The 23,024-nt window shown below is 41.7% G+C and overlaps 1 protein-coding gene across 1 annotated transcript in view; it reads left to right on the top strand.

Moving 5' to 3' along the window:
- Window positions 1-23,024, top strand: part of adamts7 (a disintegrin-like and metallopeptidase (reprolysin type) with thrombospondin type 1 motif, 7) — a gene marked incomplete at both ends in the record, with an annotated part of 192,011 nt that overhangs the window by 106,321 nt on the left and 62,666 nt on the right. The window contains 4 exons of the mRNA XM_080729396.1: window positions 549-793; window positions 11,504-11,645; window positions 14,352-14,481; window positions 21,181-21,394. Coding sequence (XP_080585522.1) covers window positions 549-793; window positions 11,504-11,645; window positions 14,352-14,481; window positions 21,181-21,394 — 731 coding nt within the window. The remainder of the gene's footprint in view (window positions 1-548; window positions 794-11,503; window positions 11,646-14,351; window positions 14,482-21,180; window positions 21,395-23,024) is intronic.

Raw genomic sequence — 23,024 nt, 5'->3', positions numbered from 1 at the left:
GATATTGCTATAGTGTAGATCTGCTATTTTTGAAAAATCTTGAAAATTTGAATTTTGACCCGATTCTATGAGTGTCTTTTGAATCCTTCTAAGATTTTTTGAAAAACCTGTGTTTCTGTGTCAGCAATCTGGCCAGCCATCGTCAAAGAAAAGGTCCTTTTCACTTAAATGGAGCTCAGTTAGTCTGTTCTTGAGAGACTACTATGTCAGTGGTTCTCAAACTTTTTCACATGAAGGACCCCCAAAATGATATGTATCTGGCCACGGACCCACATCTCAAAATATTTAGCTCCAGGTACCACCCAGAAGCAACATTTTAGTTACAAACGTTCGCTTTGAAAATACATATATTCAAAGATGTGCACACATTTTCACGACTTTTTCAAAAATAGCAGATCTGCAATCTCGCAGCGCGGCACTCGGTGCCGCGCTGTGAGCTTGTATATCTGCTATTTTTCACTGGTTAAAGCATTCAATAATTCTAGGCCTGAATGGGACATATTCTTTGTCCAAATCTAAAGTAGACTCTTGGATTTTTTTTCCCCAAGGCTACGTGGATATCGGGCTGATCCCAGAAGGAGCACGAGATATCCGGATCGAGGAGGTGGCGGAGGCAGGGAATTTCTTGGCTCTCCGAAGTGACAACCCAGACAAGTACTTCCTGAATGGTGGCTGGACTATCCAATGGAATGGAGACTATAAGGCAGCAGGGACAGTGTTCACCTATGAAAGGACTGGCCACCTGGAGAATCTGACCTCGCCCGGGCCTACCATGGAACCACTATGGATTCAGGTAGGATTAATGATTGATCAGAAAGAAAAAAAAGATTTCCCGTTGCTGTTATTAGTTTCCATTGAGTAGGCTTGTGTGTTTTATTTTACTTTTCTTCCCAATTTAGTGGTTATGCCAATTAATTTCTTCCTTCCACTTTTCTGTTAGTAAGGGGATTTTATAAGATATTTGACCAATCTGCGAAGTAAATCGTTACCAATAAATTTCTTCACCAATGTGTTTCTAAAGCTGTGTAATAATATGTACTACAAGGTTGAAATTCAACTCCCGGGGGAAACCTCATAAGAAAACTGATTTGTGTTTGTGTCCCATTAACTTTACTATACAGGAAAAAAAAAAAAAAACTGCTTTAAATAGCATGTGAGGGGTGATGAATCTACAATTTTCACCGTTTTGTGGGGGCCATTTGTAGCCCATGGAATGTTTTTCGTGCAAAACAAATGCATGCAATGGATTCAGCATCATGAAAAACCACTAGTTTGACCCCTCACATGCTACTTAAAGCAGATTTTTTCTTCTCCTGTATAGTAAAGTTAATGGGACACAAACACAAATCATTTTTTATGAGGTTTCCCCCAGGAGTTGAATTTCAACCTTTTAGTACATATTATTACACACCTTTAGAAACACATTGGTGAAGACATTTCTTGGTAACGATTTACTTTGCAGATTTTCTTATGTTCCCCTTACTATGTGTTTGTCACTGCTTTTATATCCTACTGACTAGCGATTTGTGTGAGTTTTGGTCAAAATAGTGGTCGGAAAAAAGTGTGTCTTGAGGAAATGACAAACAGAGCCTGTACTTTGTGTCGTGATCCAAGGAATCCAGGGGAAATTTGATTGTATGACCAATGGTTCAAGAGTTATTGGCCAATTGGGTGCTGCTGGCCTAGCTGTTAAGGCGCATAGCACATAGGCTCTAAATGCACCTGACCTTTGCTGCATGTCACCAGGGGTGTCGCACCAAATTCTGGGCCCTGGGTACAAGGATTTACTGCAGGCCCCCCATGAATGTTCTTCATAGAGGGAGGGGTTTTAACCCATTTAGACTGGGAACGCATTATTTTGTGCTTTGACTAATGAAAAATAGAAGATATACAAGCTCACAGCGCGGCACCGAGTGCCGCACTGCGAGCTTGTAGATCTGCTATTTTTGAAAAATTGTGACATTTTGTCTTTGAATATTTCAAATCCTTCCAAGTTTTTTTTTTTAAACTATGTTTCTATGACAGTGTTGCTCAAACTTTTTCATGTTAAGGACCCCCAAAATGATATGTATTGGCCACGGACCCCCATCTCAAAATATTTCGTTCCAGGCACCCCCCAGAAGCAAAGTTTTTAGTTACAAATGTTCGAAAATACGTATATTCAATGATTTGCACACATTTTCACGACTTTTAAAAAATAGCAGATCTACAAGCTCGCAGCACGGCACTTGGTGCGTAGCCCTCTACCACGACCATGCGCATGTCGGGCAGATAATGATTATCGTAACCCTAAAAAAAGTAGAACACACCACTGAGTTGCTTGTAAAAAATTACATTTCATCTCTATGTAATTCAGTTGCATCTCTCATAATTAAAACGCCTAGACCAACCACACCCCTCTTTTCTCTCATGCTGATCACTATGAACAAATAGGCTACCCAGACAGATTCATGGCTACACGGAGCTGGATATTTCATATATCCCGTTTTTTCAGACATCCACATAGAAAAATATCTAGGTCCACACGACAAAGATATCTAGGTCTAACAAGCACACACACACAGTAAAGTCTTCAGAGATATCCGGGTTCCATGTCTACACGGATCCAGTGAATCGGATATTTTTCAATGTCTTCACTTATTTATCCGGTTTAAAAAATATCCAGCTTCGCGGCCGAAATATCCTGTTTCATGTGGCTCCAAGCCCCAACAGCACAAAAAAATGTCTAGCTTCAGAAATATTTCTGAAGCTAGAAATGTTTTGCATGTTCTGAGCCTGCAACAGCAGTCCGCATATGGAGAGGTTGGGGCGTGGTATTACACTACTGAATGCTAATAATACAATAAAGGAACCTACCTCTCCATTAACCCATTTAGGCTTAGAATTATTGAATGCTTTATACCAGTGAAAAATAGCAGAAATACAAGCTCACAGCGCGGCACCGAAGCTTGTAGATCTGCTATTTTTGAAAAAGTTGTGAAAATGTGAGCAAATCTTTGAATATATGTTTTTCAAAGCGAACGTTTGTAACTCAAATTTTGCTTCTGGGTGGTCCCTGGAACTAGATATTTTGAGATGGGGGTCCGTGACAAATAAATATCAGTTTGGGGGTCCTTCATGAAACATGAAAAAGTTTGAGAACCACTGACATAGTAGTCTCTCAAGAACAGACTAACTGAGCTCCAGTTAAATGAAAAGGACCTTTTCTTTGACGATGGCTGGCCAGATTGCTGACATAGAAACATAGGTTTTTCCAAAAAAATCTTAGAAGGATTCAAAAGGATTCAACACTTATAGAATCAGGTCAAAATTCTAATTTCCCCGATTTTTCAAAAATAGCAGATCTACAAGCTCGCAGCGCGGCACTCGGTGCCGCGCTGTGAGCTTGTATATCTGCTATTTTTCAATAGTTAAAGCATAAAATAATGATACACAAAATGTGTACCCGTTCTGAATGGGTTAAGATTGAACAGATGTGGCTGCTCCACGTGTTCCTTGAATCTGGGGGTCATCTTCTATGCGCAATTAGTCTGCACACAAGATCATTCTACAAACATATTAGTGAATGACTCCAAATCCACATGGATACATGTACCGAGGTTCAATATAAAAAGTATAGCAACAATACATTGAATCTTTTAGGGTAGTTGTAATATACATTCTAGGGCAGGTGTAGGCAACCTTAGGCACGGGTGCCAACATTGGCACAGGGGAAGGTGATCACCGGCACACTGGCAGAAGTGTGAGAGATCTTTTTTTAAGCGTGGTAAATTAAATGAAGTTATGATAATTTATCGCAAATTACATCTTGCACAACATTCTACATTCATTAAAACTCTAAACTCTGACTGGGGAGGGAGTCGGGGAGATAGGTGGATTATTGCTCTGGGTCTAATGATCGTTATGTCCTGCCAATCGAAATATGTCAAAATATTTGTCATTAAAATGTATGTTTGACATGGCACACTGACACTCGAGGAAATAAAAACATGGCACTTCATCTCAAAAAGGTTGCTGACCCCTGTTCTAGGGAATGTTTGATACATTTTGACCCTAAAGTCAGAGGTAAAGAGTGAGTACATTATAGCTGGAGTATTTTGATTTGCTGTTTTTTATTCTTTCTTCGATTGGCAGAGCATCTGAAAAGGAACATTTCTAGTGGTATTGAGGCTTAGTTGTTGTAGTGTGAGAAAACAAATAGAGCATTCACATATATTGATGTGTCATGCATGGTTCTGTCTGGAGACCTGTGTTGCATATCATTCCTTCTGAACTTTTGGTCTTTTGTAAAGACTAGTCCTTACCCGTTCAAAGATATGAGCTCCGAAATGATGTGCAGTGTGTGGGTTATGGGATGTGCACTGTGCACACAGTATATGAGGGATGGAAAGTAACTTTCTGGTGCTTGCATGATAATATGTAGGAGCATCAATGTAAGAAATACCTGTTTCGTTTAAAGGCTACAGAGATACTGTGTACCGATCTACATGACAACATCCGTAACAGGGCCAGCCAACACCCCCCCCCCCCCCCTCCCCCCCCCCCCCCCCCCCCCACACACACACACACACACACACACACACACACACACACACACACACACACACACACACACATACACACACACACACACACACACACACACAGAGCGATGTTGCCCCATGCTAGATGCAGAATAGCTATGCCTCATGCTAGATGCAGAATAGATAGTAGATACACCATAAAAATGCTAATATACAGCATATGATTTGTGAAAGTGACAAACGGGCTTCACAGTTATGTCAGGTGTGTTCATATGCTAATGGTGATGCGATTTCAGATCAATTGCTCCAGCCACTGAGGAGAAACGCTGTGACAGACAGACAGACAGACACTCACTCACTCAGACAGACATTCACAAAATTATAGTAAAGATAGGCACATTCCAGCAAAACCACCATCAGTTTCACACAACTTTCCCAGTGCTTTTGCCACAGACTATAGAGATCATATTCCACTATACACATCTCCATACCATGAGCATTGATTCTATCATAATAATAAAAACTCCTTGCTGTGCAAGTAATATTAAATAAATATTATTTTTAGATGCTTGGGAAACTAAGGTAGATCAGATTTAAACCACTTGTGTGCAGAGTCCGACAGTCCAATGGTGATGTGTAGACGCTCCAGGAGGATAAAATGATCCACCATGTCAAATGCAGCGGTTAGGTCAAGGCAGTGGTGTGATATGGATTTTAGAAGTGGTGCCCCTCTAAATTCATGACGTCACGTGCACGTCACGTGCACGCGCGTGTGTGCACTCATGCCTGCTGCGCGGTGCTAGTCGAAATACTGTATTCAACATCACAAGATTTTTTATGTAGCCTAATTATATTTCTTATTTAGTTACATTGTTAATTAGTTTCAATTAATGTATTTTCCTTTATGTTTTATATAAAATACCTTTACATACATAGACTTTACTTTACAATCATAGACTCACCCACACACAGTAAAGCTTGCTACTCCTTTCGGAACTCTCACTCCGCTATGCATGCAGCTCTGACAAAAGGACCCATTTCAGGGAGAGGTTCCGAAAGGAGCTAAATGTCGTGAACGTGCTGCTGGCCAAGTGTAAATGAGGACGTAGGTGACAACTGCCTACCCGAGTATTGTTATGCAAAGCAGCTAGCCAGGTAGGGGACTGAAGTGTTCGTGCCATAGAGTTATGGTTTGTGCTGACCGCGGCGTCACACAACTTGACGACGTGCGTGCACACGCGTGCGCGTGCATGCGTGCAGCTTCAGAAGTCGGGGCTCGCCAAGCCCAACCGAGCCCATGGCATCTCACCCCTGGGTCAAGGAGGATGAGGAGTGATGGTGATCCTTCATTGGCTGTCATCAATAGGCTATTTTGTCACCCTCAGAGCTGTTTCAGTCTTGTGGGCTGAACCAACGAAAGCCTGATTGAAAATGTCTCAAAAAGGTTGTTGTGGTTGAGATGGTCTTGGAGCTGAGAAGCCAACCACCTTCTCTTAACACCTCGCACAGGAAGGCGAGATTGGAAATGGGTCTGTAATTGGCTAGGCTAGAAGCTCCGGGTCCAGGGTTGGCTTCTTGAGAAGGGGAGGGGTGACAGCAACCTTGAGAACAGATGACCTGTCTGAAGGGAAAGGTTAACAGTTTGTGTGATGAGAGGACTGAGGATGGGTATGTGTGACTTGAGCAGAGCAGTGGGAATGGTGCAGGCAGGGACATGCTGGGCCCCTGTTTCAGCCCGGGAAAAAGAGTTGGAGAGGCCCTCATTGCGCGCCATCTCTCTCTATAGCACTGCTGCTACTCAAAGATTTACCATTTCAGATCATGCCAAGTGACAAGCCAGTGGGCCAATTACATGAGTTATATATCATCGTTGTCGGGTGGAAACCTTGTATGTCCAAAACCGTTTGTTTTGTATTTATCATTTTAAAAATGATTTAAACTAGTGAAAACAGCCGATCTACAAGCACATAACGCCTCGCAACTTGTAGATCTGCTGTTTTCACTACTTTTGTGCGACGGCCTTGTATGATGAAGCAGGGCTTTGCTTTGCGAAGAAATCTACAAATTTGGATATACGAGGTTTCTGCCCGACAGTGAAGATTTACTTTGTTGGCCGCCCAGCCCCCAAAATGGAACGAAGGCCGACATTTATTTTTTTATTTTTTTCCTAATGGCCGGCCTGGACCGGCCGGGAATGAACCGGCCGTTCGGGAGTTGTCCCGCTTTTCCCAATGGCCAGCACGTCCCTGGGTGCAGGTCAAACGTGCACCATTTAATTTAGCTGAGTGTAGGTAGCCAAACAGGATTTATTTTTTATCTGTGCAGAGTGTGCACACATATCACTGATTGCTACGTGATAGATGTAGGCATCGCATTGGCACTGTGTTGGTGGTAGTGTCTCTGTGGGTGGCCTCCAACTTTCCCAGTGCTTTTGCCACAGACTATAGAGATCATATTCCACTATACACATCTCCATACCATGTGCATTGATTCTATCATAATAATAAAAACTCCTTGCTGTGCAAGTCAATATTATTTTTAGATGCTTGGGAAACTACGGTAGATCAGATTTAAACCACTTGTGTGCAGAGTCCGACAGTCCAATGGTGATGTGTAGACGCTCCAGGAGGATAAAATGATCCACCATGTCAAATGCAGCGGTTAGGTCAAGGAGGATGAGGAGTGATGGTGATCCTTCATCGGCTGTCATCAATAGGCTATTTTGTCACCCTCAGAGCTGTTTCAATGTTGTGGGCTGAATGAAAGCCTGATTGAAATGTCTCAAAAAGGTTGTTGTGGTTGAGATGGTCTTGGAGCTGAGAAGCCAACCACCTCGCACAGGAAGGCGAGATTGGAAATGGGCCTGTAATTGGCTAGGCTAGAAGCTCCGGGTCCAGGGTTGGCTTCTTGAGAAGGGGAGGGGTGACAGCAACCTTGAGAACAGATGACCTGTCTGAAGGGAAAGGTTAACAGTTTGTGTGATGAGAGGACTGAGGATGGGTATGTGTGACTTGAGCAGAGCAGTGGGAATGGTGCAGGCAGGGACATGCTGGGCCCCTGTTTCAGCCCGGGAAAAAGAGTTGGAGAGGCCCTCATTGCGCGCGATCTCTCTCTATAGCACTGCTGCTACTCAAAGATTTACCATTTCAGATCATGCCAAGTGACAAGCCAGTGGGCCAATTACATGAGTTATATATCGTCGTTGTCGGGTGGAAACCTTGTATGTCCAAAACCGTTTGTTTTGTATTTATCATTTTAAAAATGATTTAAACTAGTGAAAACAGCCGATCTACAAGCACATAACGCCTCGCAACTTGTAGATCTGCTGTTTTCACTACTTTTGTGCGACGGCCTTGTATGATGAAGCAGGGCTTTGCTTTGCGAAGAAATCTACAAATTTGGATATACGAGGTTTCTGCCCGACAGTGAAGATTTACTTTGTTGGCCGCCCAGCCCCCAAAATGGAACGAAGGCCGACATTTATTTTTTTATTTTTTTCCTAATGGCCGGCCTGGACCGGCCGGGAATGAACCGGCCGTTCGGGAGTTGTCCCGCTTTTCCCAATGGCCAGCACGTCCCTGCGTGCAGGTCAAACGTGCACCATTTAATTTAGCTGAGTGTAGGTAGCCAAACAGGATTTATTTTTTATCTGTGCAGAGTGTGCACACATATCACTGATTGCTACGTGATAGATATAGGCATCGCATTGGCACTGTGTTGGTGGTAGTGTCTCTGTGGGTGGCCTCCAGCCTCTACAGGTGAGGACCATTACTTAGTAATGGGGTGAGCTGGAAGTGATATTTATTTGTATTTTTGCTCACTGTTCATTTATTTCTTTGCACATATTTATTATTTATTATTATTATTATTATATTGGAAACATATTGTAATATTAGTGACACTGAAGTAAAAGCATTTTAATTTTGAGCATTCGTTTGGACCAGGGGCATAGTTCCGCCGACTTAAAATGACTCCAATACGGAACTAAAACTTCCTATGATTGGCCGCTAGTTGCGCTGTCTGATTTCATTGCTTCTCAGTTGCCTCAGTAGAGGAAGATGATTGTGGCTTCAGAATATAATGGTCTATGGTGGGTGAAATGTGAAGACGGGCACTGATTTTGTGGGGCGGCAGTTTTCTGTGTTCTAAATGTTATGGCAAACGTCCTACCTCCTAGCAATTCTTCCAGAATGTACTAGCTGGAGGAATTAAAATGTGTCCCTGTAGTGAAAAAGTACCGGGATAGCGTGATGATGTTGACGAAGGGAAAGAGAGAGACAGCGTTCTTACTGGTCAGGATCGTGGTCGGGCGAGCATTGGTTTCAACAAAGAAAGCGAGCATCCCTTTAGGTCCAGAGCCAGCATGAGAGAGAGAGCGTGAGAAAGGCTGCCCATAGCCTACCTGTTGATAAAACTTCAGGCAATGTTGGCATGACTCTGAGAATACATAATATGTATGCAACATACAGTATTATGTTGCTTGTCCAACTGCCATTTAATAAAAATGAGCTCCAAGGCTGGGTGAGAGTCTCACTCTCTCAGAGTAAAGAGATAGAGAGGCACACTGCGCTCTGCTCGCGCCTCGCGAGTCACAACACATTGCAGCACAGTCTTTTAAAATGATTTACTAAGTGGTCGTGAAAAAAAAAGAACAAGCGCTGAAGTAAATTAAATGTCAACTTAATTTAGTCACTTGTTCTTTTTTTCAAGATATCATCTTGGATCCACTTGTTAAACCCCGGGTCCCTGTGATAGGGAATGATTTAGAGCAGGGGTTGGCAACCATAGGCACGGGTGCCAACATTGGCACCGGGGAAGGTGTTCACCGGCACACTGGCAGAAGTATATGAGAGAGGATTTTTTTTTTACGTGGTGAATTAAATGAAGTTAGCTCATTTATCGCAAATTACATCTTGCACAAAATTCTACATTCATTAAAACTCTGAACTCTGACTGGGGAGGGCGTCGGGGAGATAGATGGGTTAGTGTTCTGGGTCTAATGATCGTTATAGCAATGTTCTGCCAATCAAATGTCAAAATATTTTTAATTAATTTTTTTTTTAAACGTGGTCAATTAAATGAAGTTAGCCAATTTATAGCAAATTACATCTTGCACAAAATTCTACATTCATTAAAACTCTGAACTCTGACTGGGGAGGGCGTCAGGGCAGCGCCGGCGGGCCGTATACGCAGACTACGCAGACTGCGTAAGGCCCCCGCCGACCAAAAAGGCCCCCACTGCCCCCTCCTATTCGCGAAGTAGACTTCCCAAGCAATATGGAGACGTTTTAATTTTTGAAATCCCTTCATAATTGACTAAGCAATGATCAAATCAAACTGTGGTGACTTTCTTTGCTTCCGCGCATCTCCACACCGCTGAAAGTGAAAGTGAATTTGGCACAGTTGCCACTGTGCAGGACTCTGCCACAGTGTGGGAACTAGGGGTGCTGCAGGTGTTCCAGCACCCCATGGGGAAGTTTAATTTTTTTTATTTAAATAAGAAAAGAACAAATCAAACATAGCAAAAATACGTTGCCTGTTGTTGTCGTTTTTTATTTATATATATTTTTATATATATATATATATATATATATATATATATATATATATATTTCCAATATAAAATGGATTAAAAAATGAATAAAAAATATTAGGCCTATTATGTTTTCGCGGGCGCTCGCTACGCTCGCGCCTGCAGGAAGGCCCCATAGCAGAATCATGCTTAGGGCCCCCATGGGCCCAGAAACGGCTCTGCGTCGGGGAGATAGATGAGTTATTGTTCTGGGTCTAATGATCGTTATAACAATGTTCTGCCAATCAAATGTCAAAATATTTGTAATTAAATTATTTTTTAAACGTGGTCAATTAAATGAAGTTAGCTAATTTATAGCAAATTGCATCTTGCACAACATTCTACATTCATTAAAACTCTGAACTCTGACTGGGGAAGGAGTCGGGGGGAGATAGGTGGATTATTGCTCTGGGTCTAATGATCGTTATGTCCTGCCAATCAAAATATGGCAACATATTTTCATTTCAAAAAGGTTGCTGACCCCTGATGTAGAGAGAGAGAAAAAAAAGAGAGAAAACCGTTAGTTTATGATCTGTTCTTTCGATTGGATTACAGTCCTGCATGCTTACAGTCACCTCTCGTGCTAGTATAAAGTTCTCTACCGTTAGAAAATAAACAAACGAAAAAGGTTGCTTATTAGCCAATACCAGCACTTTTGCTGCCAAAGATGGCATGTGAAAACGATCACTCCTGTTGCCATTCCAGCAATTACCCATTTAGAACGGGTACAAATTATTGTGTACCATTATTTTATGCTTTAACTTTTGAAAAATAGCAGATATACAAGCTCACAGCGCGGCACCGAGTGCCGCGCTGCAAGCTTGTAGATCTGCTATTTTTGAAAAAACGTGAAAATTAGAATTAGAAGTGTCTTTTGAATCCTTCTAAGATTTTTTGAAAAAAACCTATGTTTCTAATGTCAGCAATCTGGCCAGGCAGGCCAGCCACCGTCAAAGAAATGGAGGTCAGTTAGTCTGTTCTTGAGAGACTACTATGTCAGTGGTTCTCAAACTTTTTCATGTGAAGGACCCCCAAAATGATATTTATTTGGCCAAGGACCCGCATCTCTAAATATTTAATTCCAGGGACCACCTAGAAGCAAAATTTGAGTTACAAACGTTTGAAAATACATATATTCAAATATTTGCACACATTTTCACGACATTTTCAAAAATAGCAGATCTACAAGCTCGGTGCCGCGCTGTGAGCTTGTATATCTGCTATTTTTCACTGGTTAAAGCATTCAATAATTCTAGGCCTAAATGGGTTAAGCAAATGTCTTTGCTTTGTAAATTACTGGCACTGTAGATATATTATATAGAGATATATATATCAAGCTGTTTTCATCTGTTTCCATCATCTTGAATCCCCCTTGTTTGTTGGAAAACCACCCTGTTTTGTGCTCTAGCTCCTCTTCCAAGAGACCAACCCAGGAGTGCGTTTTGAATATACGGTCAGACGAGAGATCTCAGAGGACAATTACCTCCCCATCTCAGATTTCTCATGGAAGTACGGCTCATGGACAGAATGCAGCGCCACCTGTGGATCAGGTAAGCCAAAGGTTTTATTTTTAAGTTCAATCATTTAATTTGGAATGGTGTAATAACCTGCTCTTAAAATGTAATTGTCAGTTTCTACTAATTTGTGAATGAATGTCAGCAATTAAAGTAGGGAAATCTGCTCTCTTTGCCATGTTAGCTAGTCACGTATTTACCTGCAGTAACTTTCCTTTCGGGGGGGGGGGGGGGGGGGCGGATGGAGCGGATGGACGGACTTCGCTCAGGGCCCCGCATTTCTCCCAGTCGGCCCTGGTTTAACATGCCAGGCAGCATATTTATTCGTATTATTATTCTCCTTTCTTGCTGGAAAATGTATAACATATAGATTCAATTTCAGATATCATAGAAACGTAACAAATGATTGACAGCACTGGCCACCTGAAGGGCGACTGCAGCCAACTTGCTTAACCCATTCAGAACGGGTACACATTATTGTGTATCATTATTTTATGCTTTAACTATTGAAAAATAGCAGATATACAAGCTCACAGCGTGGCACCGAGTGCCGCGCTGTGAGCTTGTATATCTGCTATTTTTGAAAAATCGTGAAAATTAGAGTTTTGACCCGATTCTATAAGTGTCTTCTTCTGAATCCTTCTAATGTTTTTTGAAAAACCTATGTTTCTATGTCAGCAATCTGGCCAGCCATCGTCAAAGAAAAGGTCCTTTTCACTTAACTGGAGCTCAGTTAGTCTGTTCTTGAGAGACTACTATGTCAGTGGTTCTCAAACCTTTTCATGTGAAGGACCCACAAAACGATATTTATTTGGCCACGGACCCGCATCGCAAAATATCTAGTTCCAGGGACCCCCCAGAAGCAAACTTTGACTTACAAACGTTCGCTTTGAAAATACATATATTCAAAGATTTGCACACATTTTCACGACTTTTTCAAAAATAGCAGATCTACAAGCTTGTATATCTGCTATTTTTCACTGGTTAAAGCATTCAATAATTCTAGGCCTAAATGGGTTTTAATGATTGAACTGATAAATATAAATTACAAGTGTCACCAGAGAATGACAATGTATTTTTAGTTTCTTATAGTATGCTTAGCAGCTGGCACATTATGTTCTGTGCATGCGTGTCAATGTGGTCGTTTGTGATTTGCATGTTTAGATTACTTGCATGCACGTGAATGACATGAGTAGGTGTGCATAGCGTGTAGCGCTGCATGTACAGTAGCATTGAATTGCGTGTATGTAACATTTCAAACATCTGTTTCCTAGGCCTGTCACGATCATTGCATAATCGTCTAATCACAATTATTTGAGATAATCGCAGTTCATTTTGCATATCGTCGTTGATCGGGTGGAAACCACGTATGTCCAAAACCATTCGTTTTTATTATTTTAATAACATTTTAAAAAATGAACTAAACTAGTGAAAACAGCCGATCTACAAGCACACAACGCCTCGCACCGCGAGGCGTTGTGTGCTTGTAGATCTGCTGTTTTCACTAAGCAGGGCTTTACGCTGAGAAAACAACGTACAAATTTGAAACTTGGAGATACGAGGTTTCTGCCCGACAGTGGCGATATTCATCATAACCGTTTCCATGTTGAAAAGAAATGTCGTACCTTTTCAAATATTTAAAAACAAAGTAGAAACAACTACTTTGCTTACTACAAGCTTACAACGTGTCACTTTGTGACGCGTTGTAAGCTAGTGGCGCGTTGTTAGTTTGTAGATCAAATATTTCTACCATTTATTTTTTGGGGGGGAAAATCTAATATTTCTTTGTATATTTAACTTATTAGTCATGTTGAACCTGTGCATTTTGGGATTACGAAGCCTAAAAGGCAAACATAAATAACATTTGTACCCATATTATGTTCCAATGTTCAACGGCAAAAACACAATTAAATCGTCAATCGTAATTATTTGTGTAACAATTAGTCGTCGACTTGACATTTTCTAAATTGTGACGGCCCTACTGTTTCCCTGTCCCACTCACCTGTGTTCAGGGTTCCCACGGTCATGAAATTCCTGGAAATATTTTGAAATTTGAAAAATATTTTTCCAGTACTGGAAAAGTTTTGGAATTGATCAAGGGTCCTGGAAGGTCCTGGAAAAAAATAGTTATGCATTGTCTTTGGTTATTGATTTTGTTAATACCTCCGAAATGACATATTAAACTTTGGCCAAATTGTCTCATATTAGAGGCAGAAATTGTGAAAATAGACGATCTACATGCTCACAACGGCTCGCAACGCGAGGCGTTGTGAACATGTAGATCGGCTATTTTCACAATAAAACCGTGTTATACAAAATTCCTCTACTCTTAGTGCTCGTCAGGGTGCCGGGGTCCCCAGTTGAAATATGATTATAGATAGATAGATAGATAGATAGATACCTTTATTATCCCAAGGGGGAAATTCAGTTGTCCAATTGTAGCACAGCACTATACAGTTATTTACAAAGAAAAAAGATAGATAAGAGGAAAAAACAAGAGCAGTACAGTACCAATAAAGAAAATGTGCATCAATAGAGGGGGCAAATAATATATAAGTATATATACATAAAGTGTCTTACAAAAAGAGACCGTATTATTTGCGCATAGGAGTAAGCGACTCGTTATTGAGCTGAATTATTGCTATATAGTCCTGGAAATCGGGTTAAATATTCTGGAAAAGTCTTGGAAAAGTTTTGGAAATGAATTGGTATAAAGATGTGTGGGAACCCTGTGTGTTGCAGGTGTGAAGCGTCAGGTAGTCCACTGTGTGGAGAGGATGTCTGGGATAGTGGAGGAGGACTACTGTGACCCCTCCACCCGGCCGGACGACAAGCAGGTCAGCTGTAACAAAGAGGAGCTCTGTCCGGCCATGTGAGTTTGACCCCCCGGTGATGGAAGAACTGCCCACATGTTTTACCAGTAAAAGTACAAGTGCCGCATTCAAAATGTACCCGAGTAATAGTACAAAAGTATTGCTACTCAAAATGAGTAGCAATACTAGTAGCAGTACCCATTCAGAACGGGTACACATTATTGTGTATCATTATTTTATGCTTTAACTATTGAAAAACAGCAGATATACAAGCTCACAGCGCGGCACCGAGTGCCGCGCTGCGAGCTTGTAGATCTGCTATTTTTGAAAAATCACGAAAATTGGAATTTTGACCTGATTCTTTAAGTGTCTTTTGAATCCTTCTAAGATTTTTTGAAAAAACCTATGTTTCTATGTCAGCAATCTGGCCGGCCATCGTCAAAGAAAAGGTCCTTTTCACTTGAACTGGAGCTCAGTTAGTCTGTTCTTGAGAGACTACTATGTCAGTGGTTCTCAAACCTTTTCATGTCAAGGACCCCCAAAATGATATGTATTTGGCCACGGACCCCCATCTCAAAATATTTAGTTCCAGGGACCACCCAGAAGCAAAATTTGAGTTACAAATGTTGGCTTTGAAAATACATACTGTATATTCAAAGATTTGCACACATTTTCACGACTTTTTCAAAAATAGCAGATCTACAAGCTCGCAGCGCGGCACTCGGTGCCGTGCTGTGAGCTTGTATATCTGCTATTTTTCAATAGTTAAAGCAGTCAATAATTCTAGGCCTAAAAGAAAGTGCTCATAATGCAGAATGTCCCCATTTCGTGGTTGGTGTGTTTTGTAATAATAATCAAAATCTACAAAGTAACTAAAGTTTTCATATAATGGTAGCGGAGCGAAAGTACGATACTTTCCTTTGAGATGTAATGGATTAGAAGTAAAAGTACTGAAAATGTACCCCTGGTTGGCCATGAAAATTACACCTTTTAGATTCTGCTAATTCACTCCTGCACGCGTGCACACGCACGCACGCACACACACACACACACACACACACACACACACACACACACACACACACACACACACACACACACACACACACAGGTTTGCAATTACTACTTTGTGGGGACATTACACATAGTCTACTATATTTGTGGGGACATTCCATTCATTTTTATGCAAGTCCTGTGGCCTTACCCTAACCTCTATCCCTAAACCTAACCCCTAACCCTAACCCTAACCCTAACCCTAACCCTTAACCTAACCCCTAAACCTAACTAGGGCTGTCCTCGACGCAGGATTTATCAAGTCGATTCGAGTCGCGGGGGTTAATCCGACGCGTCGACGAATCGTTTATGTAAAAAAAAAGGGAAAAAAAAGAAAAAAAAAGTGGTGCTTTAAGCTTTTAAACCACGTCAACGTAATACAATAAAACAGCAATATGTTTTAAGCCTTTAAAGTGAATTAGATCCATGAACTACCGTGCATATTGAGACATGATAGCGGTGGACACTGGACATTAATGACGATAAGATTGCGTCCAGCCGTGCGTAATTTGCCGTGCGTAATTGTGAATTGTGGAGCAGAGTAGAACAACGGAGGAGAGAATAATGCATCTCTTTGACAGCATGTCGTGTATTATTTCCACAAGTTGTATTTTCTCAGAGCACCGCTGCTGTATCAAAAGAGCTATGTTGCCGATCTGGTGCGAGATAATAAAAAGAAAACAGTTCGCCCGTCGCTATTCCTCAGCCTGAGTCCAACCACCCCACACCCACGGCAGTGAAAGTGAAAGCGCATCGCGCTGGCTCTGCTGCTTCTTTGGCCAGCTCTCAAGTAGAATAACAACTCGTCGACGCATTTCCTTTCCAAGCGGTTAACTTCAAAATAAGAGCTCCCTGTTATATGATCAAGGCAACTTTCAAGTCACGTGAACTGATTTTATTTTTAAGTCTAGTAGTAGGAAGTATGGACTCAATAAGAATTACATGACAGTCACAGTCCAGCGCTCTCATACCGCACCACAGTATACTGGTGTGATAAAAAAAATTATATATTTTTGACGGCTCGACTCAAACAATTGGCGTCGATTACGGGGGCTTAAAACGACGCGTCGATTCGTCGATTTTTAGAGGACAGGCCTAAACCTAACCCTATACCTTGTGGGACACAAAATTTGTCCCCACAAGGTTTTTTTTTCTCCGATTGTACTATCTTTGTGGGGACATGAGGTCCCCACAAAGTAGTAATTCCCTGTCCACACACACACACACACACACACACACACACACACACACACACACACACACACACACTCACACACACACTCACACACTCAAAACCTGTAGTCAGTGATGTCAGCATGTGTGTGTATCAGACAGACATCGGACAGACAGACATTCGGTCGTTTATTAGTAGGATATTAACAATTTTGCTGCCATTTTAAACATAACTGTAGTAAGCAGCTGCCAAATTGTCCTTACCTTTTAACGTGGGCACGCGCACGCATCGTGCACAATCTGTGCGCGACTCATCTAGTAGACGTGTAGACTCGATGACAAGCTTTCGAATAAAAAAAAGACATATCCGTTGCCACGCTGTATTCCTGCTTATCCGCCAGTGTTTACATGAAAAAACATTGAAAAAAGCCAACTGTGCGCTATGGTAACACGTGGACACGTTCACGCACAAAACGCACGATATGTGCGGGGATCATAATCCAGGCGTGTAGAGACTGGATCAAAGTTTCCAAACGCAAAAATCGGATTGAAAAACGAGTGTTCCATCGCCGAGTAGCTTTCTCTTCTGTTACAATGTAAACCAATGGAGGCGGGACTATGGCCCATTGGCCCAGGCTCAGACAGGATACGGAAAGCTAGATCCGGTCCAGAACGGAAAAACGACAGGATACAGTTAATGGGCGGGCCTAAAGAGCCAGAATCAGCGAAAATCAGCGATAATACTTTTAATCCTTTCATAATGATTAAAGCTAATTAAACTTCCGGGATCTACGGGCATGGCACCGCGGTACAGCGGGAAATCTACGGTTTCGACGGGGATCGCAGAGTATGAGTTAAGGATCGATAAATGGAAATACAGTTTAGGTTCCTATTTAGGGTATTGGTGTTTGATTTATTTTTTGATCTAGTATATGCACATCACATTATTCATTTCGTATTTATCATTCTTACTAAGCACTAAATATTTTAGTTGCTATTTGCTAGTTTCAGTGTGTGCTTAGTAAACCCCTCTGTATGGGTCTAAGCGTAGTCGGATTAACCCATTCAGAACGGGTACACATTATTGTGTATCATTATTTTATGCTTTAACTATTGAAAAATAGCAGATATACAAGCTCACAGTGCCGCGCTGCAAGCTTGTAGATCTGCTATTTTTGAAAAATCGAGAAAATTAAAATGTTGACCCGATTCTATAAGTGTCTTTTGAATCCTTCTAAGGTTTATTGAAAAACCTATGTTTCTATATGTCAGCAATCTGGCCAGCCATCGTCAAAGAAAAGGTCCTTTTCACTTAACTGGAGCTCAGTTAGTCTGTTCTTGAGAGACTACTATGTCAGTGGTTCTCAAACCTTTTCATGTGAAGGACCCCCAAACCGATATTTATTTGGCCACGGACCCAGATCTCAAAATATTTAATTCCAGGGACCACCCAGAAGCAAAATTTTAGGTACAAACGTTCGCATTAAAAATACATATATTAAAGATTTAATATGTATATGGATTTGCACACATTTTCACGACTTTTTCAAAAATAGCAGATCTACAAGCTGCACTCGGTGCCGCGCTGTGAGCTTGTAGATCTGCTAGATCTGCTATTTTTCAATTGCTAATGCATTCAATAATTCTAGGCCTAAATGGGTTTTAAACGGCTATCCCTCTGTAAGCAAACAGCAAGGTTAAGTAGCTGTTCCTCTGTCAGCTACCCGAGGTTCCAAGGTTTAGAAAACCCATTAAGTGAGATATGTGTTTGTGTGTGTTTCTTATCAACCTCTACACGCCTCTGTGTGTGTAGAGGTTGACCTTCTCTCAGCGTTGAGAATGGAGCCTTCCATTGTCAGTTGCTGAGCGTGGAGGAGGACATTTCATTCATATACTGTATAGTCTCGCAGAGGAGAGCTTCCATTCTCAGTTGCAATCTCCTTAACATCATAACAATGTTTACGTATCCTTGTAAGTAACTGCGCCAACATCTTCTCTCGTCACTTTTCCTCTACACTTTAACCCATTTAGGCCTAGAATTATTGAATGCTTTAACCAGTGAAAAATAGCAGATATACAAGCTCACAGCGCGGCACCGAGTGCCGCGCTGCGAGCTTGTAGATCTGCTATTTTTGAAAAAGTCGTGAAAATGTGTGGAAATCTTTTAATATATGTATTTTCAAAGCAAACGTTTGTAACTCAAATTTTGCTTCTGGGTGGTCCCTGGAACTAAATATTTTGAGATGCAGGTCCGTGGCCAAATACATATCATTTTGGGGGTCCTTCACATGAAAAGGTTTGAGAACCACTGACATTGTAGTGTCTCAAGAACAGACTAACTGAGCTCCAGTTAAGTGAAAAGGACCTTTTCTTTGACGATGGCTGGCCAGAAAAGCTGCAAAAATAAACTGCTCAAAGAAAACACATAAAGCCGATGCCCTCATTTAGACCCGGAGGACTGAGTGCGTCCAGGCACTGGCGCCTATTCAATAGAGCCAAGGGGAGCAATGGCTCCCCCTATTCGCCAGTAGGGGGAGCCCGGCTCCCCCTCCCTCCTTTTATTTATTTACGATCATATAATCACAAAATGTGATTAAGAAGAAGAACGTCAGAAATTCGCCTTGTTTGACCCTTTGAAGCACCCATAGCGTGGCTTCTAAACCAATCACAGCGAATGGGGGGCGGGAGGTATAGGTCTACTGTGTTATATGCCAAGCCTGTGCCTTTAAGGGGGCGGGCTTAGGAGCAGTACGGGATGACGTTGACGCTGTGTTTTGACACCGGCGCGGAAGTGAATGTGCGGGTGTGATGCTGGGGAGAATATATTAGTGAGAAGTTAAGTTAATACAAGTGGATTAGTGAAAACGTGACGTTTATGCTGTATGTTCCTGCCTGGCCCTGGAAGTAATAAATCATCGTTATCTACACAGAAGTAGTATGGACTATTTGAATAAGTTACCACGACACGAGCCAAGTTATTGCTACAAACAGTGGAAAAGGTAACAACATGACACGTTGTGTTGTGTGCCTCCAAGGAACTTTCTTCTGGGCACCTCAATATAAAATTGGATATTTTCTTGTCATTTTCTCAAGGTAAGACATGGCTTTATTTAACTAACTGTTCACTGTGGTTAGCCAGCCTCTCCTCTCCTCCTCCGTGTGTGTGTGTGTGTGTGTGTGTGTGTGTGTGTGTGTGCGTGTGCGCGCGTGTGATGAGATGCTTGCTTGCTTGTAAATATTGGTAGCTGCTGGTTGCAGATCTTTGGTCATGGTTGTGGACTTGTGGTCAGTGTGGTTTTGTTGTGCGCACAGCCACATTGTGTGTTGGCTTGTTGGGTGCCCCGCGGACCGCTGTGCGTGTCCGAGCAGTGCTCGACTCATTTTAGACTCATCTTAGACCCGTTTTAGACCCATTTTAGACTCATTTTAGACCCATTTTAGACCTTTATAACCGCAAATAACCGATTTTTCGCGGCGCCGCTTTGCGGCGCCAAAAAAAAAAAAAAAAAAAAAAAAAAAATCCTGGATTTGTGCTCCCCCTAGTGGAGACAGAGTTAGGCGCCGGTGCGTCCAGGGACAACAAGTTTCCCATTGTTTTAATTTACGAAGCCTCCACCTGTGCGTTTCTCCTTGGCTTTTATACTTTATTTATCTGTATTTCCAGTTTTTTTTTTTCTTTAGATGCTGTTTCACATTATACTTGTATGCATTTTTCTTTCTCTTAATATAGCCACGCACTCATGTGCGACCCAAATTGATTGATTGTTCCTGCGTTATTTTCCTGTGTTATGCTCCTATTAGTGTGGTGCTCAGGTACACACGCGTGTAGTAGTTCTGGGTATGTTAGGTATACTAATGGCCACTGATTGACACTGCTTCTGCATCTCTCACGTGTTCTGACATTATTTATGCACCTGTGTTTGTTGTCTCATACTTGCCCTGGTGAAGACCAATTGCTAGTCGAAACATATTGGCTTTTTAGATATCGTAGACATGATTAAAGTACCTTGATTTTATGCCCTCTCCTCCGTTATTTTTCGAGTGCTCGGAAGTGCTCCTCTTTTTCAAGTTCTCCCGTTGATCTTAGAAGCACCAATCTATGGTACATTTTCAACTCAACGTTTATCACCATTGAGCACATGGTCTCTCTCTCTCTCTCTCTCTCTCTCTCAAGGATTTATAATATAGCCTATTGAAGTCAGAGTTGATTGAAGTCCAATATGACATTTCCGCAGTCAGTGATGATTGGGGATCTACACAATATTACATTTTTTAAGAGAAACCTGTACTGTATGCATGAATACAATCACAACAAAACATGAGTGCTTTGTTCTTGTGATTGCATTGATTCATAAAACATTTTTGAATCATCCTGCCTACAAAAAGCATTTGTCATTTTGACATTCTTCCAAAAAAAAAAAAAAAAAAAACACGTAGCTGCAAAGTAAACCTTGCTCTTTTCCCCGTCATCCACCCATAACTAAATCATAACTCTGTCCATCTGGTTGCGTGTCTTTACACGGTGTGTGTAGCTGGTGGGCAGGAGAGTGGCAGACGTGCTCGTCCAGCTGTGGGAGCTTAGGCCTGGCTAAGAGAACGGTGCTCTGCATCCAGGCAGTGAGCGTGGAGGAGCAGAGAGCCCTCCAGCCCGCCGAATGCAAACAACTGCCCAAGCCCGAGTCGGTGACCTCCTGCAACGCGCACGTTCCCTGCCCGGCAGACTGGACCGCAGGCAACTGGTCAAAGGTGAGGGCACATACTTATTGTGGAATGTGAGTCTTTTCGGCTAGCCTCCAGGGTCTGTGAGAGAATCTGTTTCATCCTGTCCTGTGCAAGGAGTCGTGTGCATGGCCGTGGTGGAAAAAAGTACTCCCATTCTTTACTTAAAGGAGTAGTTCACCACTTTTTAACCTATCTTCATATAATAGGTCCTCACTAATGTTCATAATAAAATAGCGCAATTTTTTTCTACCCGGTCCAAGTCTTCTAGGAGAGCTGTGGGAAGTTCAGAATCCATCGTCTTGTGACATCATCATTTAAAAAAAAAAAAAAAAGAATGTATCAATATTTTTGAAAAAAAAAATATTTAGATTTGTATTATCGTGACTCGCGAGAACAATGGCTTCCACTTTAACATTGCAACTTTTCAGGAATAGAAAGCCTGCAGTTTCTATTAGCTTGGATTACCAATCGATGATGTCACAAGACGATGGGTTTCTGACCTGCCCACAGCCCTCCTCTGAGAAAAAAAAAGAAAAAGCAATTTTTTAGTGAAGACCAATTATATGAAGATAGGTTGAAAAGTGGTGAAGTCCTCCTTTAAGTAGAAGTATCAATACTGCAATGTAGATGTACTCGTGTTACAAGTAAAAGTCCGGAATTCAAATTGTACTTAAAAGTATGAAAGTATTGGCATCAAAAAGTACTTCAAGTACCAAAAGTAAAAGTAGAAAATGTTTGAAAATAGCAGATCTACAAGCTCACAACGCGTCGCGATGCGACGCGTTGTGAGCTTGTAGATCTGCTATTTTCAAACGGCCTATAAGCGTATAAACATGGCTAAAGTGGTTAATGTATGTTTTAATATATCATAACTTATATCTGAAAAGTAACTTAAGTTTTCACATAAATGTAGTGGAGTAAAAGTACAATATTTTGATCCGAGATGTAGTGCAAAGGTAGTAGTAGATCTCTATGTGATTGTGAGATGTATTGATGATCAGTTATTAATCCAGTGACAGCGATGGTTTCCAAGAGGTTTAACAACTCTTTTTCAGCTAGCGTCTCCCCCTCTGCTCACTCAGTGAGTGTGAGATTTGACTGGCAGTGTGTGGAAGGGGGGAGGGGGGAGGGGGGAGCAGGCTGCGTTGCAGGGCAGGCTGTGTTCTCGGCTGCAGTGAATGGGCCGGTTATGCTGCGCATGCGTTAAAGGTGATACACCATGAAATTTCACTTTTCCTATTTTAAAACCTTTTTTTGGGGTCCCACTAGCACCTTCTATCCTCACAAAGTCCCATTTCTGACCGTTGTGTCTTTCTCTGGTTTTGAGAAGGCGAAGGTTAAAAGTACCCACGGGTTCTCAAAACAGGCTGTCCAGATTTGCTGCCGATTGTGACGTCATCTGCCGATTGTGACGTCTTCACAAAAGACGTCACAATCGGCAGTTCAGGCCAAAGGTGGCCATTCAGCCTCTCTCATTCAAAAATGAGAGAGGCTCTCTATTTAGGAGTGGTAATTTAGCCTCAAACCTTTTGAAAAACGTTTTTGGGACATAAACAATATGACATAACTACTTTTTAAATGCATGGTGTATCACCTTTAATTGCGTTAAATATTTTAGCGCAATTAATCCCCAAAAAATAATTACCGCTGTTAA

Source organism: Nannobrachium achirus, assembly GCF_963921795.1.
Source record: "Nannobrachium achirus genome assembly, chromosome: 7".
In the NCBI taxonomy this organism is placed as follows: Eukaryota; Metazoa; Chordata; class Actinopteri; order Myctophiformes; family Myctophidae; genus Nannobrachium; species Nannobrachium achirus.
Note: the sequence above shows the minus strand (reverse complement) of the source record. Positions and strands in the feature narration are given on the sequence as shown.